The 19,902-nt window shown below is 46.9% G+C and overlaps 1 protein-coding gene across 1 annotated transcript in view; it reads right to left on the bottom strand.

The window, feature by feature from the left end:
- Padi3 (peptidyl arginine deiminase 3) overlaps window positions 1-121 on the bottom strand; it is a 43,358-nt gene extending 43,237 nt beyond the window's left edge. The window contains exon 1 of the mRNA XM_045150541.1: window positions 30-121. Within this exon, the coding sequence (XP_045006476.1) occupies window positions 30-121 (92 nt within the window). The remainder of the gene's footprint in view (window positions 1-29) is intronic.
- Between the last annotated feature and the right edge of the window lie 19,781 nt (window positions 122-19,902).

Here is a 19,902-nt window from a genome sequence, read left to right as displayed (position 1 = left end):
CAAGCTTAGCATGGATCCCAGTCTCTCACCTGTGGACATCTACCAGTGTTTCCACATCCACTACACACACAGCTTGGGTGGGTTTCTTCAGGGACAGTTGCACTGTCCTCTGGGGGGCCATCCTGTGGCCGGCTCCCCGCCTCCCAGGTCAGCTCAGGCACCTGGTGGCCGCACGCCCCGGCTCCCCGGCTCGTCTCGGGGACACCTGGCCACCAGGTAGGAGAGCGTGCAGTCTGATGGGCTGGTGCTCTCTCCTCCCTTTTAATTTCACCCTGCAACCTGGTGAGCCTACCTGAGCCTGGTCCCCACCTCCTGGCTCTGTGCCCGGTTGCCTCAGTCACTGGCTATCAATCCAAGAGACCAGGGAGGAGGTGCCCCAGCCTCTTAGAAGGACAGAAAAGAGGGACTTCTGCAGGGACCCCTGGGTGGAACGTGGATTGCTTGCTCATAGGAAACTCGAGAAGCCCCTAGATGGCCCTGCTATGGGACTTTCCAGTGCTAGAACTATGACATCAGCATTTTGGAGGGCTGACTATGCGTCAGGGTCTAGCCAAGCAGTTTGCAGATCCTAATCACTATGTGTGGTGATCAGGTGAAGGAGAAATACAGGGTTCAATCCCAGCTAGGTCTGTCTCCACCACAGAGGGCACGAACTTTTCAAACTCCCCATGGCTCAGTCTCCCTGTGGATGTGACAGCAGCTGTAATTCACACCCCCCCATAGGGCGGAAGTGGAGCAAACTGGAGGGTTCAGTGCTGTGGAAACGGAGAACACTGAGTCCAAAGAGATGTCAGCACATAGGGGCTGGAGCCATGGCTCAGAGAATAAATTGCCTGCCACTCAACCATGAGGAACCGAGTCCAGATATCCAGCACCCATGCAGAAAGCTAGGCGTGAGCCAGGCATGTTGGTGCACATCTTTAATCCCAGCACTTGGGAGGCTGCCGCGTGAGGATTGCTGAGATTTTGAGGCCAGCCTGAGACCACAGAGTGAATTCCAGGTCAACCTGGGCTAGAGAGAGAGAGAGAGAGAGAGAGAGAGAGAGACCCTACCTTGAAAAACAAAGGAAAACAAAAGCTAGGTGTGGCAGCTCATGTACAATCCCAGCAGTGGGGAAATGGAGACAGGGGATCCCCGAAGCTTGCTGGCTAGCTCAAACCCTGAGCTCCAGGTTCAGTGCAAGACCCTGTGGGTGGGGAGTGGTTGAGGAGGACACCCTATGGCATCTCCTTCAGGCGCCCCCCCACCCCCACCCACACAGAAGAAACACTAGCTACTGCTTCTCACCCTGGGTCACACTGCAACTGAGTGGTGAGGCTGCTCGCACACATGACCACCCGACCCACGCACCATAGATCCTAACGGGGAAGGTGACGCCTTGGTGCCCAGACTCCAGAGGGGCACAAACCAGTCAGTATGTACTCTTGGCTGGCTGGAGGGGAAAGGGCTTAACAAGGAACTTAGCATGTTGTACTAGGGAGTGATAATTTCTTGCTGGACATCCTTCTAACTTTCCATACATTCATTCTTGGCCTGGTGCATCACTGAGAACATCTGGAGAGTCTGAAGAACTGCTTTCTCCAGAGGTCAGGGATCACTAAAGTCTCCTGATGAGCAAGGAGCAAAGCCAGGACCAGAGGTGGGGGTCACATGACTGCAGTCATACGGTCTGCATTTCTCCCTGTCTCCCTGCCCTGAGCATCATTTTCTTACTTAAAGAAATACACTTATTAAAAAAAAGAAAGAAATACACTTCCTTCACATTGAAGACAGTATGTTGGGAAGCATAAAGAAAATAAGTCACATATAATGTATCACCATGATTAACTTGGATATGTATTTTTCCAACCACATATGTGTATGTATATGTAAGAAAGACAGAGAGAAATGTTGAAATATTTTTTTGGTGTTGTTTTCTATTTATTTAAGGAAGAGACAGACAAACACACAGAGGAAGGAGAGCGTGGGCACACCAGGGCCTCCTGCCTCTCTAAGCAAACTCTAGGCACATGTGTCACATTGTACATCTGTTTTTACGTGGATACTGGGGAATTGAACCCGAGGCCAGCAAGCTTTGCAAGCAAGCACTTTTAACAGCTGAGCCATCTTCCCGGGCCTGAATTGGCTTTGTAACTTGCCTGTGTGTGTAGCATGTGTATGTGTAGTATGTGTGGTTTGTATGCATGTATGTGGTACATGCATGTGTGTGTGCAGATGCATGCGCCCTGCGTGTGCACATGTGTGGAGATGTTGGGCATTCTCCTCTGTCTTCTGCCTTATTTCCTTGAGACAGGGTCTCTCACTGAACCTTGAGCTCACTGCTTTTCGGTTAGACCGGCTGCAGTGAGTCTGAGCCATCCTCCTGCTTCCACCCCACTCACCTCTGGGGTTATGGGCATGCATGGCCATGCCCAGCCTTTGATGTGGGTGCTGGGGCTCAAACTCAAGTCCTCATGCAGGAACAGTGAACACTCTCCCACTAAGTCATCCCCCCAGCCATGTGACTTGCTTTTGTTTCTTACTGAAACGTCAGCACTTTAGTAAACCCCATATTTCTTCCTTTGAAAAATATAAAGGAAAGCAAACATTAAAGTCCTTGTCCTCTTGCGCTCGGGACGGCAGGTTCTGAGCCTGCCCTTTGATGTGTGTGGGACTTCGTTCACTCATTAGACAAGCATCTACTGGGCTCCCACTGTGCTTGGCAACCGAAGGGAGAAGTACGGATCAGCCACCCTGCTCTGAGAACTTAATGGTCTGGAGCAGACAGAGGACACCCAGAGGCAACGGAGTAAGAAAGGTGACATCAGAGGGTAGCCGGCATTTGGACCACTGGTGGGAAGGTGATGAGGCCTCAGCCCTGGGTATCAGTGAGGCAGGGGGAGGGGAGAGGCTCAGAGCATCCCATGCAGTAGCTGATATCCTAATGAATTGCACCATGGGAGAAAGACGGTAAGGACAGCTACAATGTTCGGGGCCCAAGCAAACAGAAGGATGATGTCCTTGTTAGTATGAAGGAGAAGGTGGTGTGGGGATAAGTCGGGAGAGGGCGTGGCTATTTTATTGCACGTATTAAGCATGTGGAACCACAGGCCCTTCGAGTGGACAGGGTAAATAATGGCCCCTTCACATTGAGGGCCAGGGTGGGGAGAAGGGTGATTCCCCGTGGAATCACAGGACACACTCCTCAGCCCACCTCCCTCACTGCGGGTGACAACAAACACAAACCAAGAGCTCCCCTGCCCTCAGGTGGGGAGCAGCCAAGACAGCAGCACACGCTGCAGGGTGCCCCTAGCCTGACAGGGATTCCCATTGCCAGGGATCTGTAGCATGACTTCAAGCCATGAGGTAGAAAACTGGCATACAGTTTTATTTGGTTACTTCTGACTACAGAGATCTTTCTGGAATGATCTTCCTTACTGCCAGGATACGTGGGGTTAAATGGCACTGAACTGGGTGGCTCATTATCGCTAAAGGTCCCGAGGCTTAAGTCTCGCTTTCCCTCCAGACAGAGAGGCACTTCAGAGGTGGCCTTCCCACCAGTGTACCCCAAACCATGATAAACAGAGTTGTTTTGTCTAGTCACTGTTATTGATATGAACTTGTCCATCCCTTAGGGCATGTAGAGCCATAGTTGTGTGCCTATCAGAGAAGATCAGAAGGATGATTGATAGATGAACAGATTGATAGATGAATGGATGGATGGGGACAGATATACAGAAGGAGGGAAGAACGGATGGATGAATGGATGGACAGACAGATTGATAGATTGACAAATGAATGGATTTAGGGATAGATCTAGAGATGGATGGATGAAGAGATAGATGTTTGGGCAGAGATGACAGACGGATAGATGAACAGATGGCTGGATGGAAGAAGAGATGGATGGACAGATGGGTGGGTGGGCAAAGAAATGGATGGAGGAATGTGTGCGTGGAGAGGTGAACCACAAATGGGTGGATGGACAGATGCATGGATGGATGGATGAATGGATGTGTGGGTGGATGGACAGATGAACTGATGAGGAAGGGAGGAGTGGAGGAAGGTGGTCGATGCATGGAGGCATCTGTGCGGATGACAACAGTGGTGGTGGTGATGGTGACACCCGCCATTCTAGCACACAGGGACAGCCTCCCCTTGTGCCGCCATAAGCCACATTCATATATTCACCATCTAACCTCCCAGCATTTGTAAGTGACAAGTGCTGATCAAGCCTGCAGTCCTGACTCCATGCAGGTCACAAGCGTGGGCAGGGCAAGGACCAGAATGTCCTGGTTTCTTCAAGGACTTACTCTCAGATGAGACGGGAAAGAAGGATGGCAGGGAGGGCCACCCAGGTAAAGAGGGCCAAGAGGACAATTAGGACATCTCCATTTGCAGATGAAGGAATCAACTTAAAAGACCATCCTAAGGCAGGCCTGGTGGCACATGCCTTTAATCCGAGCACTCAGAAGGCTGAGGTAGGAGGATGGCTGTGAGTTTGAGGCCAGCCTGAGATTATATAGTGAATTCCAGATCAGTGTGCGCTAGAGAGAGACCCTAAATGGAAAAAATAAAATTAAATTTAAAAAAACCTCCCTAAGATTAGCTCTTAATCCAGACACATTTGCATCTAGGCGGCCTTGGCCCTAGGCAGGCTCATAACTGCCCTCAGCTCTCTACAACATGGACTATTGAGCCTTTCTGCAAACCTTTGCGTATTGCTAATTTACAAGCAAACAGTACTTGTATTCTTGGAGAAAACAGCATACAACCTTACTATTCTTTCTTTGCAAGAAATCCCAAAGTTTCTCCTCCTCTCCGACCCCTTTTGTGCCTCTCTCCATCCCTTCCTTTTCCCTACACGTGAGAACATTTCCTGAGAGACACTAAGACTTGCCCAGGCTCCTGCCCTGCCTGTAACCCACAAAGGCACATCCTGTACACCCAGGCTGTGGTCTCTTTGAACTTGGGACTCCAGGCTTGGCAGGCCAGATCTGGGAGCAGCGGAGGTGGGGAGCAGGGTGACATCACCACCGCCCCCCCCCCCCCCACCAGCAGGTGGAAACATTCAGCTGGAAGGCAGTGTCATGCACAGGACAGGCCTGCCAGCTGCCCAGCGGTGGCGGGCGGTGAGCTGGGAACACAACAGCAGGGCAGGAGTCAGTCTCCTTCACCAGCTTTGTGAAGCCCTGTTCATTGTTCCTGCACCGCAATTCAACAGGCAACCAGGCCAACAAGCACATAGCCCATGGTCACAGCAGGTGGAGGCAGGCTCTGAGGTCAGCCAGCAGGGAGGATGAAGAGCGAAAGGGGAAGCTTGGATAAGAACTATGCTGAGCGTGAGGATCATTAACAGACCTGCCTGGAGAAATGCCACAAGGACAGATCAGAGTAGATTTGGTGACTTCCTGGGCACTGCCAGTCTCAAGAGTCTGATTCCAATACTCCCTTGCAGGCCCCCACCCCCAGTGCACAAAGGAACACCAGACTTCCCACACCACATACCTTCAGGGGTCAGGCCAATCGTACAAAAGTAAGAATCTGCCAAGGACAAGGTGACAGGAACCTGTTGTGACTTTGACCCAGGGATGCAGCCAGCTTGGACTGACTACAAGTCAGCATTTAAAAAGATAATAATAGTAAAATGCTGGGGATATTATGCATGAACCTGGAGTGGGCCACTCACTTGAGACCTCGGCATTGATGATCATGGGTTCACGAATAAGGACAGGATGCAGGCATTTGCTGTGCTTGGAGAGGTCTCTGAATGCCCACAATTTGGCCCAGGTGAGTCCCAGCTCCAGCAGGGCACTGAAATGGCCAACCTGGAGCCCCATGACCTGTAGAGGAGCTCCACGGCTGGTCTATGACTGCTGGCCCCAGCTGTGAGCTCTTTCAGTCTGGGGACCCGCCCCCCTGACATCTACCCATCCTCTCCTAGCCTGTGCCTTCACCTCCAAAGAACACCCCACAGGGAGGGGCACCATCAGAGCTTAGTCCCAAACTCTGGGCCCCCGCCCTGTGACCATCCCCATCCCCAGACCCTTGATGCCACCAGGATGCCTCTATCTGCTTTATGTGGCTCCACCTTCCCACCGGAAGGACTCCCGGGACACCAGCAGTCTAGACCTCATTTTCCATTTGGGTAAATCAAAGCTTGGAGAGAAGAAATGACTCACCTAAGGTGACATGGAAAAGTCACAATAAGCCAAGTCCAGACCCAAAGTTTTCATTCATTCATTCATTCATTCATTCATTCATTCAGAACACACCTACTGGCCACTTGTTGTATAAAGGTACTATTCTAGAACTCAGATCTCTAGTCACCTGCTGAGAGCTGTCAGCTCTGTAACTTGGGATCTAACCCAAGCAACCCCTCCAATCTCTTCTTGTACCCCTGGCAATCAAGGCAGGGTCCTGAGCCTGCTGCTAGATCAAGGAATGCCCTCAGGTACACTGACTCAGCTGTCATGAGAAAGCAAATCACCCGCCGGTCCCCTCAGGGCAGAGGGCCTGGGGCCAGTGGCTGTAATGGCAGGAAGGAGCGGAGGCCCCGAGCCATGTGAGTCACTGCACACACTCTCGCAGAGCACCAAGCCAGACCTCGCTCTGCTGAGCACTGAGCACCTCGGGAACCACTGACTCCTCCCTCAGGTCCGGGGACACCTGAGGCTCCATGTGGCATTAATGACACCATTGTCCGGGATGAGCAGGGCACAGGCCCCAGCTGGGCAGGCACGTGGTCCCGGCCCTGGGGAGGTTAGGATCCAGCCGGTCACCCATTTGGTCACCAGCTCAGCTGCCTTCTTGTCCATCAGCCCTATCCCAGCCCTACTTAGTGTCCCCACGTCTGCAAATGGCACTACCTCACCACAACTGCCCATAACAGACACCCCAGCCATATCTTCAGTCTCCTCCTCCCTCACCCCTGGAATCTAAGCCGCTGTCCCCCAGCCCATCAGCTCTGCCTTCTAGGTTTCTCTGGGTCACACACCGCCCCCTTCACACCCTCACCATCACCACCACACTGTCCCAGGCATCTCTGTCTCGCAGTGGACACTCAGCACTTCCTGGGGTCACGTCCTAGCTCGCTGCAGTCCATAACACAGGCAGCTGTGATCCGGCTAAACTGTCACAACTGACATTGTCATTCCCTTGCTGAAAATCCCTTTCCAGGGCCGAGACTGTACCTCAGTGGGTAGAGTTCTTGCTTTGCACGCATGAAGCCCTGGGTTCAATCCCCAACACCACATAAACTGGACACCATGGCACATGCCTATAATTCCAGCATTTGGAAGCTAGAGACAAGAGGATCAGAAGTTCAAGGTCAGCCTCAGCTACAGAATGAGGCCGGCCTGGGCTATGTCAGCAGACCCTGTCTCAAAAACAACAACAACAAAATAACCACAAAACCTTTTCTAGCTCCCATCACCCCAGGATGGAGGTCAGTGAGTGGGAAACACAGAGGCTTGGGGGCTCAACTCTCATTCCAATCTGGGCCTGGCCAGGTAAGACCTAGGCACATACTTGAGCTTCTCCATGGTTCCTAATCTTCTTAACTAATGTGTAAAATCTGTAATAACTTACAAGCTGAAAAGTCGGATATATGGCTGACACTCAAGTTAAGGAAGCTTTGATTCACATTTAAGACCCCCAATACCAAGCCCCTGATAATCCCCTCTCTGAGTGCCTGATCCCTTCCCTGATCACAATCCTTCTTGGCTTTCCTAATGTCCCCACAGAAGACCTGACCCCTGATCTGGGGGTCTCCATGAATCTCAGACCTCCCTGCACCTTTTTTCTTTCCCCACCTCCACCTCTCCTTCCTTCCCCCACTCCTCAAGGAGACTCAGTATCTCCTGTTCTTTGATGAGTTTACATCCCACATTCTAATCAACAAGGTTTGAGACTGTCTGCAAAACAGACCCTAAAAAGGGACTTTGTTTCAAGGGAAAACATTAAGTCCAAGAATAGAAAGGAAGTGAGGAAGGGAAGCAGGAAAGAAGGGAGGGAGGGGAAAGAAAGAAAGGACGGGAAAGAAGGAAAGAAAAAAAAACAAAGGAAGAAAGAAAAAAGGAAAGAAAGAGAAAGAAACAAACAAAAGAGGAGAGAAAGAAGATTTTAGAGAAAGGACTCAGCAGTTAAGGCTTGCTTGTAAAGCCTAATGACTGGGGTTCAAGTCCCCAGTACCCATGTAAAGCCAGATGCACTAAGTTACTCATGCATCTGGAATTCATTTGCAGCAGCAAGAGGTCCTGGTGCACCCATTCATATGCTCTCTCTCTCTCTCATTTTCTCCTTATAAATTTTTTTTTTTTTTTGGTTTTTTTGAGGTAGCATCTCACATCTCACCCTAGACCAGGCTGACCTAGAATTCACTATGTAGTCTCAGGGTGGCCTCAAACTCATGGCAATCCTCCTACCTCTGCCTCTGAGTGCTGGGATTAAAGGTGTGCACCACCACAACGGGCATATAAACAAATATTTAAAAAGAAAAAAATGTGGGGATGCAGAGAGCCTATCTAGCTGGTAGATTTAGCTACGAGTTCCCTAGTAGCTGAGGGAAAAGGAGAAATACAACTGATTGTATAAGTAATGATGGCTCACAAGATAAAATAGCTGGTCAGTGGGCTGGAGAGATGGCTTAGCGGTTAAGCGCTTGCCTGTGAAGCCTAAGGACCCCAGTTCGAGGCTCAGTTCCCCAGGTCCCACGTTAGCCAGATGCACAAAGGTAAGGCAAGCACAAGGCTACACATGTCCACTAGGTGGTAGAAGCAGCTAGAGTTCAACTGCAGTGGCTGAGGCCCTGGTGCGTCAATTCTATCTGCCTTTCTCTTACTCTCCCTAAAATTAAAAAAAAAAAAAAAACATGGTATCAATAATAATACTGGGCTGGAGAGATGGCTTAGCCGTTAGGCGCTTGCCTGTGAAGCCTAAGGACCCCGGTTCGAGGCTCGGTTCCCCAGGTCCCACGTTAGCCAGATGCACAAGGGGGCGCACGCGTCTGGAGTTCGTTTGCAGAGGCTGGAAGCCCTGGCGCGCCCATTCTCTCTCTCTCCCTCTATCTGTCTTTCTCTCTGTGTCTGTCGCTCTCAAATAAATAAATAAAAAATTTAAAAAAAAATAGCTGGAGACTTCCGGTTAAGATGGCGGCGTAGGTACCACGCCAAAACAGCCTGGGGGGGGAAAGACCAAAGAAAACTCAGCAAAATACACACTTTTACTAAAAAGTGAGGTGTATAGGAAGTTGAGGCGGCAGCGGAGAAGTGGAAGAGTTATAGAGCATCCAGAGCCTGCACAGGCGGGAACAGCGGCTCCGGGGCGGCTCAGCTACCCGCCGCAACCGCGGAGCGGCAGAAAACCGCCGGACTCTCGGCTCGAGCCGCAGGACAAGCCAGGTGCGGGATTTTCCCCTCACACCGCGCTCTCTGCAACTCGGGAAACGTGAGGGGAGAGCGGCAGCGAGCAACGGAGGGAGGAGCAGACCGCGAGGTAAAAGCACACGTGGAGAAAGATACAACCAGAACAGCCGCGGCTCCCTCCCCTCCCCTGCCGCCTGAACCCAGCTCCAGCGAACACAGCAGCGGCCCGGGACCCGGCCACGCCAACTTGGGCTGACGGCGGGACCCAAGCAGGAGCAGAATTTGGCAGCAACTTCAGCGGCTCCAGCACCGGTACCAGTGGCCCCAGCAGCAGTGGACCCAGGAGCGGCAGCGGTGACAGATCCCGCAGCAGCGGCTTCGGGGTGAGCAGCAGCGGTGGACACGGCAACGGCAGCTTCAGCAGCGGTGGGGGCTCCGGGGGTGGCACCTACAACAGCTGCAGAGGCGGCGGCAGCGGCTCAGTTTGCCCCGTAGGAAAAGCAAGTGCCCAGCTCCAGAAATCAGAACAGCAGCCCGACGACCCAGGCAGCAACTTGACTGAGACCACAATCACCCAAGGTAACTGGGATTGCACCAGGGAAGGGTCTCACCTGGTCACAAGCTGACTTGGATACCTCAACAGACCAGAAATCTAAACCTCTTTGTTGATAGAGGATCTGGTCATTATAATAACTACTCTTGCATACATACTCGGGGCTGTTTTTGATGGAATGGGTACAGTGTTTAGCTAAATTTTAGAATCTACCAGTATATTATTCCACTCAGCCTGCTTGAATACTCCTATAGCAGGGAAACTCAACCCCTAAGAACATCTTTGTAGATACTCTGAGAGTCTTAAGAGCCACACCTAATACCTTAAGGTCCTACCCTGAAAATATATTACACCAAATCAATTGATACAGCTAAGAATACACAGCTAGCTAGAAAATCCAAGCATTAACTTAATCCAAGATGCAAAAATATATACATTATAACACAAGAAACACTAAAAAGCAAGACGATATAAATCCACCTAAAAGTATTAATGCATCAGAAATGTCCTCCAGTGAGAAAGAGTTAGAGGAAATGCCTGAGAAAGAGTTCAAAAGAATAATTATAAATATGTTCAAAGAGGTCAAACAACACATGAAAACAATCAAAGAAGAAATCAAAGAGGAAATCAAAGGAATCAAAGAAGAGGCAGGACACCAATTTAATGAAATAAAGAAGGCAATACAAGACATAAATAGAGAAATAGAAATAATAAAGAAAAACCAGTCAGAATTACTAGCAATGAAGAACACAGTTAATGAAATAAAAAACTCTGTAGAAAATCTCACCAGTAGGATGGATGAGGGAGAGGACAGAATATCTAAGCTAGAAGATCAGGTGGCAGACCTAATGCAGTCCAACAAAGAGAAAGACAAACTTATAGAAAAGTATGAGTGGGAATTTCAAGATATTCGGGACACTATGAAAAGATCCAATATAAGAATTCAGGGCATAGTAGAAGGAGAAGAATTCCACTCCAGAGGCATAGTAGGCATCTTCAACAAAATCATAGAAGAAAATTTTCCCCAAATTGGGAAAGAGGTGCCAATACAGATACAGGAAGCCTTTAGAACCCCAGCCAGACAAAACCCAGAAAGAAACTCTCCTCGCCACATTATACTCAAACTTCCAAACACACAAACCAAAGAAAAAATATTGAAAGCAGTTAGAGAGAAAAATCAAGTTACCTACAAAAGCAAGCCCATCAGGATTACAGCAGATTATTCAACACAAACTTTTAAAGCCAGAAGGGCCTGGAGTGATATATTCCAAGTTCTGAAAGATAACAACTGTCAACCAAGGTTACTTTATCCTGCAAAGTTATCCATCCAAATAGATGGAGAAATAAAGACATTCCATGACAAAAGCAGGTTAAAGGAATATCTGAAGACAAAACCAGCTCTACAGAAAATACTTGATAGAATCCTCCATGCTGAACAAAAGGAAAAGCACACATATAAGGAACCTAGAAAAAACCAGCCATACTCAAATACCAGTTAACAGAAGAGAGCACAGGTAGAACAAGTAACACACACACACACACACACAAATGGCAAACATAAATACACACCTTTCAATAATATCTCTTAATATCAATGGTCTCAATGCCCCAACGAAAAGACATAGATTTGCAGACTGGGTTAAAAAGCAGGATCCTACAATTTGTTGTCTTCAAGAAACTCACCTTTCTACAAAGGATAGACATTATCTTAGGGTGAAAGGTTGGAAGACGGTATTTCAAGCAAATGGGCCTAGAAAACAAGCAGGGGTTGCTATCCTAATATCAGACAGGGTGGACTTTAGTCCGAAGTTAGTCAAAAAAGATAAGGAAGGTCACTTTATATTGATTAAGGGCACACTCCAACAGGAGGACATTACAATCCTAAACATATATGCACCTAACATGGGGGCTCCCAAATTCGTCAAACAAACACTATTAGAACTAAGGTCACAGATAACACCAAACATGGTGGTGGTGGGTGACTTTAACACCCCACTCTCATCAATTGACAGGTCATCCAGGGAAAGAATAAACAGAGAGGCATCTGGACTAAATGAGGTCATAGAAGATATGGACCTAACAGATATATACAGGACATTTCATCCAAAGGCTGCAGAATATACATTCTTTTCAGCAGCACATGGAACATTCTCTAAAATAGACCATATATTAGGACACAAAGCAAATCTTAACAAATTCAGGAAAATTGAAATAATTCCTTGCATTCTATCTGACCACAATGGAATTAAACTACAAATCAGTAGCAAGAAAGGCTATAGAGCATACACAAAATCATGGAAGCTAAACAATACACTACTAAATGATGAGTGGGTCAATGAAGAAATCAAAAAGGAAATCAAAAAATTTATAGAGTCAAATGATAATGAGAACACAACATACCAAAATCTCTGGGACACAATGAAGGCAGTTCTAAGAGGTAAATTTATAGCCTTAAGTGCCTATATTAAGAAATTAGAAAGGTCGCAAGTAAACGACCTAATGCTTCGCCTTAAAGCCTTGGAAAAAGAAGAACAAGGCAAACCAAAAAGTAGTAGACGGGAAGAAATAATAAAGATTAGGGCAGAAATTAATGAAATAGAAACAAAAAGAACAATCCAAAGAATTAATGAAACAAAGAGTTGGTTCTTTGAAAGGATAAACAAGATTGATAAACCCTTAGCAAATCTGACCAAAAGAAAGAGAGAAGAGACACAAATTAATAAAATCAGAGATGAACAAGGTAACATCACAACAGATTCCAGAGAAATTCAAAAAATTATAGGGACATACTATAAAAGCATATACTCCACAAAGTATGAAAATCTGAAAGAAATGGATGATTTCCTTGATCTATATGACCTACCTAAATTAAATCAAAATGAGATTAATCACTTAAATAGACCTATAACAAACATGGAGATCCGAGCAGTTATCAATAATCTCCCAACTAAAAAAAGCCCAGGCCCGGATGGATTCACTGCTGAATTTTACCAGACTTTTAAGGAAGAGCTAACACCATTGCTTCTTAAGCTTTTCCAGGAAATAGAAAAAGAAGGAATCCTACCAAACTCCTTCTATGAGGCCAGCATCACCCTGATACCAAAACCAGGCAAAGATAGAACAAAAAAAGAAAATTACAGACCAATCTCCCTCATGAACATAGATGCAAAAATTCTCAACAAAATATTGGCAAACAGAATACAAGAGTATATCAAAAAGATCATTCACCCTGACCAAGTAGGCTTTATCCCAGAGATGCAGGGATGGTTCAACATACGCAAATCTATAAATGTAATACATTACATAAATGGGTTGAAGGACAAAAATCACATGATCATCTCATTAGATGCAGAGAAAGCATTTGACAAAATCCAACATCCCTTCATGATAAAAGTCCTACAGAGACTGGGAATAGAAGGAACATATCTCAATATAATAAAGGCTATTTATGACAAGCCTACAGCCAACATATTACTAAATGGGGAAAAACTGGAAGCTTTTCCACTAAAATCAGGAACAAGACAAGGGTGTCCACTGTCTCCACTTCTATTTAATATAGTTTTGGAAGTCTTAGCCATAGCAATAAGGCAAGAGACACACATAAAAGGGATACAAATTGGAAAGGAAGAAATCAAGTTATCACTATTTGCAGATGACATGATTCTATACATAAAGGACCCTAAAGACTCTACTAGCAAGCTGTTAGAGCTAATCAAAACCTACAGCAATGTAGCAGGATACAAAATAAATACACAGAAATCAGTAGCCTTCATATATGCTAACAACAAACACACAGAGGATGAAATCAGAGAATCACTCCCATTCACAATTGCATCAAAAAAAATAAAATACCTTGGAATAAACCTAACTAAGGAAGTAAAGAATCTATACAATGAGAACTTTAAGTCACTCAAGCGAGAAATTGCAGAAGACACTAGAAAGTGGAGAAACATCCCTTGTTCCTGGCTTGGAAGAATCAATATCGTGAAAATGGCAATCTTACCTAAAGCAATCTACACATTTAATGCAATCCCTATCAAAATTCCAAAGGCTTTCTTCATGGAAATAGAAAACACAATCCAAAAATTCATTTGGAATCATAAAAAACCTCGAATATCTAAAATAATACTGAGCAACAAAAAAGAGGCTGGTGGTATCACCATACCTGATTTTAACCTATACTACAGAGCCATAGTAACAAAAACAGCATGGTACTGGCACAAAAACAGACATGTAGATCAGTGGAACAGAATAGAGGACCCAGATGTAAGCCCAAGTAGCTATAGCCACCTGATATTCGATAAAAATGCCAAAAATACTCATTGGAGAAGAGACAGCCTCTTCAGCAAATGGTGTTTTGAAAACTGGATAAATATCTGCAGAAGGATGAAAATAGATTCTTCTCTCTCGCCATGCACAAGAATTAAGTCCAAATGGATTAAAGACCTTAACATCAGACCGGAAACTTTGAAACTGCTAGAGGAAAAAGTAGGGGAAACCCTCCAACATATTGGTCTTGGCAAAGACTTTCTAAATACATCCCCAATTGCGCAGGCAATAAAACCACAGATTAACCACTGGGACCTAATGAAATTACAAAGATTTTGCACCGCAAAGGACACAGTGAAAAAAGCAAAGAGGCAACCTACAGAATGGGAAAAAATCTTCGCCAGCTATATATCTGATAAAGGATTAATATCTAGGATATACAAAGAACTCAAAAAGTTAACTAATAAGGAATCAAACAGGCCAATCAAAAAATGGGCTAAGGAGCTAAATAGAGAGTTCTCAAAGGAAGAAATACGAATGGCATATAAGCACCTAAAAAAATGTTCTACGTCACTAGTCATCAGGGAAATGCAGATTAAAACTACATTGAGATTCCATCTCACTCCTGTCAGATTGGCCACCATCATGAAAACAAATGATCATAAATGTTGGCGGGGATGTGGAAAAAAAGGAACCCTTCTGCACTGCTGGTGGGAATGCAATCTGGTCCAGCCATTGTGGAAAACAGTGTGGAGGTTCCTAAAGCAGCTAGAGATTGATCTACCATATGACCCAGCTATAGCACTCCTAGGCATATATCCAAAGGACTCATCTCATTTCCTTAGAAGTACATGCTCAACCATGTTTATTGCTGCTCAATTTATAATAGCTGGGAAATGGAACCAGCCTAGATGTCCCTCAACAGATGAGTGGATAATGAAGATGTGGTACATTTATACAATGGAGTTCTACTCAGCGGTAAAGAAAAATGAAGTTATGAAATTTGCAGAAAAATGGATGGACCTGGAAAGTATTATACTAAGTCAGGTAACCCAGGCCCAGAAAGCCAAGCGCCACATGTTCTCCCTCATATGGGGATCCTAGCTACAGATGACTGGGCTTCTGTGTGAGAATGAAAATACTTAGTAGCAGAGGCCAGTAAGTTGAAAAGGAGACATAAAGGGTGGAGAAAGGAAGGGAGGAGGATACTTAATAGGTTGATATTGTATATATGTAACTACAATGATTGTAATGGGGAGGTAATATGATTGAGAATGGAATTTCAAACGGGAAAGTGTGGGGGTGGGGAGGGTGGGAATTACCATGGGATATATTTTATAATCATGGAAAAAGTTAATAAAAATTTAAAAAAAAAAATAGCTGGTCAGTGAAGAGAAGCCCAGCTCTTCTCAGCCTGGAGAACTGAGGGAAATCCTCTCTCCTGCCTCTAGGTGGGGTTTAATCAGTGTAGGGTCCTGAAGTTCGTGGCCCCAGCATCCTTAGATGTGGAGTTGTCACTGGCTTGATCCTAGGCTGGCTTACATGGAAGGAGGTTTCTAGACGCACACATCCTCTCACATCTCTAGCCTCTCCTCTGTGCAAATGCTTCGTTTTCAGCAAACCTTTGGTTAAGTAGAGAATGACCAGGGATTTGAGCTTCCCTCCTCAAGTCAGCTCTTCCCTGAAGCTGCTAGAATAGAGAGCTGATGCCTTCCTGCCAACCAACCCAGGACTAGAGGGGCATCCCACAGAAGCATCAATTGGGGCCCAGTACCTTCTTTTTGTTTGTTTGTTTGTTTGTTTGTTTGTTTTTCGAGGTAGGGTTTCACTCTAGCCCAGGCTGATCTGGAATTCACTATGTAGTCTCAGGGTGGCCTCAAACTCATGGTGATCCTCCTACCCCTGCCTCTTGAGTGCTGGGATTAAAGGTGTGCGCCACCACGCCGGGCTCCCAGTACCTTCTATTGACTCACTTCTAGCTAGGACATCACTGGGGTCACCAGGTACTCTTGGTTTTACATAACCCTCAGCAATCACAGCTTCTATGAATCCACTCCTGTTTAGTTAATACTGAAAACTCTTAGAACTTGCACCACAAGTCCCATAATGATAACACCGACTAGAGAATGGCAGGGAAAGGATTCGGGAGGCTTTGGGATCCATAGAGGCAGAACTGAGAGCAAAGATCCGATGCAGGCACAGAGTCTAGGGAGGTGACATTGGCCGGATGAGAAATCTAATAGCCTAGGTGCAAGACTGTGGATAAGATCGCCTGGCAGGTTGGAGTGTCAGTTTGATGGTGGTATCTCCCAGCCAGGTAAGATGGAGTGTCAGTTGGAAATGAGTTATGCCTCACCTACGTCACCAGCAGAAGTCCCAACAGAGCTGAACAGGTTCTTTGCTGGGCTGATTTTTCTAGGCAAGTGACCAGGTGAGGGGCCTGTGTGGTACACCATAATGTAGTCTTGGGGTGTTCCTTCTTTTATAGTCCTACATTGTGTAACTGATAAGCCCACGTGGATGTGCTCATAGGAGGTCATTATTTATTGGTACAACTCACTTATGTTTGGGGCTCCTGGCCTGCTGGCAAATAGTAGCGGTCTATTTGTGGAAACCAGGTGTCGTCATTCTACCTTGGCACCTGCACTCAAAATGGAGTAACTCACGTGTATGTGCCATTGTGCACATATGGAGATCTGAGGACAGCCTTGGTGTACGTTTGTCCTCAAGCAAGGTTGTCATCTTTCTTCTTTGAAATGGGGTTTCTAATCACTTTGCTGCTTCATAAAGCTGAGTACCTCAGCAGCACAGCCCGAGAGCAACCGCACCGTACCCCACAGTGACCCAGCGCAAGCCCAGCCTCAGCGCGCTTCCCGTTGCTCTCGCCGTCACCCACCTTCCCCTCCCTCTGCACAGATTTGCCCCCTTTCCCAATGCCACCTGCTCATCTGCTCAGCAGACGTGTCTCAGGCTCATGTCTCAGGCCAGCCAACAAGAGCTGTGGCAGTCTGCCTTACAGGCAGGCTTATGGTAATCACAGTGTGCCAAGGAGACATTTAAAAAAAATTTATTGGGCTGGAGAGATGGCTTAGTGGTTAAGGCACATGCCTGCGAAGCCTAAGGACTCAGGTTCGATTCTCCGGGTCCCATGTAAGCCAGATGCACATGGTGGCGCATGTGTTTGGAGTTCATTTGCAGTGGCTAGAGGCCCTGGCGTGCCCATTCTCTCTCTCTCCCCCTCTCTCCCTCTCTCTCTTCCTCTCTCTGTCCCTAATAAATAAAAATTAAAAACTTGGGGTCTGGGCAAATGGATTAGCAGTTAAAGGCATTTGCCTGCAAAACCTAAGGACTCAGGTTAGATTCCCCAGAACCCACATAAACCAGATGCAGAAGGGGGTGCACATGCCTCTGGAGTTCATTTGCAGTGAGTGGAGGTCCTGGTGTGCCCATTCTGCCTCTGCCTCTGTCTCTCTCTCTCTCTCTCTCTCTCTCTCTCTCTCTCTCTCTCTCAAATAAATAAATAAAAGCTGGGCGTGGTGGCGCACGCCTTTAATCCCAGCACTCAGGAGGCAAAAGTAGGAGGACTGCAGTGAGTTTGAGGCCACCCTGAGACTACAGAGTGAATTCCAGGTCAGCCTGGGCTACAGAGAGACCCTACCTCAAAAAACAAAAAAAAATAAATAATTTTTTAAAAATTAATCAATCAATTAATTAATTAAAAGTCTTTAAAAGCTGGGCGTGGTGGCACACACCTTTAATCCCAGCACTTGGGAGGCAGAGGTAGGAGGATCGCCATGAGTTCGAGGCTACCCTGAGACTACATAGTAAATTCCAGGTCAGCCTGGGCCAGAGTGAGACCCTACCTTGACAAACCAAAAAAAAAAAAACTTTAAAAAAATTTTTATTTATTTGAGAGAGAGAGAGAGAAAAGAAGAGGGGAAGAGAGAGAATCAGCACCTAGGGCCTCTAGCCACTGCAAAAGAACTCCAAACACATGCAACACCTTGTGCAGCTGGCTTTATGTGGGTACTAGGGAACTGAACTCGAGTCCTTAGGATTTGCAGACAAGAGCTTTAGCCACTGAGCCATCTTTCCAGTCCTACTATGACTTTTCCTTTTTTTTTTTTTCAAGGTAGAGTCTCACTCTAGCTCAGGCTGACCTGGAATTCACTATGTAGTCTCAGGGTGGCCTCGAACTCACGGCAATCCTCCTACCTCTACCACCCGAGTGCTGGGATTAAAGGCGTGCGCCACCACACCCGGCTCGACTAGGACATTTTTAAGAGCTTTAATTACAAAGGGATGTGCTGAGGGCCCAGGGTGTATCTGGGGAGGATGAGAAGGACAGGATGGGAGCCAATCTGCCAGCTCCATGCCATGTACTTAGCAGGCATCAGTTTTAATGCTTGCACCAAACCCAGAAGGTGGGCACTGCCATGGGGATGAAACCTAGGTACAAAGGGGTTCGGTAGCTTGTCTGTAGTCCCCACTGTCTAGGGTGGAAGAGGACCTACAACCCCAGCCCATGGCTCCAGAGTTTGGTGTGTGTGTGTGTGTGTGTGTGTGTGTGTGTGTGTGTGTTCATGTGCATATGCATGTGGGTCCATGTGTATGTGTGTGCGTGCATGTTGATCAGAGATCAATGTCGGGTGTCTTCCTCAATCGCTCACCACCTTTTTGTTTTTTTCTTTTGAGACAGGGTCTCTCAGTGAACCCAGAGCTCATCCACTTGGCTAGACAAGCTAATAAAGTAAGCAAGCCCCAAGAATCCTCTTGTCTCTGCCTTTCTAGCACTGGGATTACAGGCATGCCCCACCATGTTTAGTATTTTTATACGGATTCTGGGGAGCTGAACGAGGTTGTCATGCTTGCACTGTACCCACTGATCTATCTCCCTAGGCCCTCCAGAGCTTTGTTTTTTTTTTTAAAAAAAAAAAAACTTTATTTATTTATTTATTTGAGAGAGAGAGAGAAAGAGGCAGAGAGAGAGAATGGGAGCACCAGGGCCTCCAGCCACTGCAAACAAACTCCAGCCGCGTGCGCCCCCTTGTGCATCTGGCTTACATGGGTCCTGGGGAATGAAACCAAGGTCCTTTGGCTTGGCAGGCAAACACCTTAACCACTAAAACATCTCTCCAGCCCCTAGAGTTTATGTTTATTATTTTTATTTTTTTTAATTTATTTGAGAGCAACAGACACAGAGAGAAAGAGACAGAGAGAATGGGCGCGCCAAGCCCTCCAGCCACTGCAAACAAACTCCAGATGCGTGCGCCCCCTTGTGCATCTGGCTAACGTGGGTCCTGGGGAACCGAGCCTCAAACTGGGGTCCTTAGGCTTCACAGGCAAGCGCTTAACCACTAAGCCATCTCTCCAGCCCAGAGCTTATGTTTTAACTGCTACATCCACTGGCTCTCAGGTGGTTGTCGCTAGGAGCTGTCACTTCAGCCTGTGTGTTGGCTGCAGGGACCACAGCCTCATCTCTCAGCTTCAGTGATGGGGTGACGCAGCAGCTGCCCCAGGTCTGACCCATAGCCCCGCTGCTCTGAGTCAGTGAAGCTGACAAATGCATTAAAATCTCCCCAGAGCAAGGAGTGTTGCATCTTCTTGCTGGTGAAACTGTGCATACACACAGCCAGGAGTGTGTCTCATTTCTTCCAGAACACTCTCTGGTTCCCTGCTACTTGAAAGTTCACACCTGGAGAGAGTTGGCCACAGCAAAATTCAGATACCAATGAATG

Source organism: Jaculus jaculus, chromosome 5 (genome assembly GCF_020740685.1).
Source record: "Jaculus jaculus isolate mJacJac1 chromosome 5, mJacJac1.mat.Y.cur, whole genome shotgun sequence".
Classification (NCBI taxonomy): domain Eukaryota; kingdom Metazoa; phylum Chordata; class Mammalia; order Rodentia; family Dipodidae; genus Jaculus; species Jaculus jaculus.
This window is presented reverse-complemented; position numbering and strand designations above follow the sequence as displayed.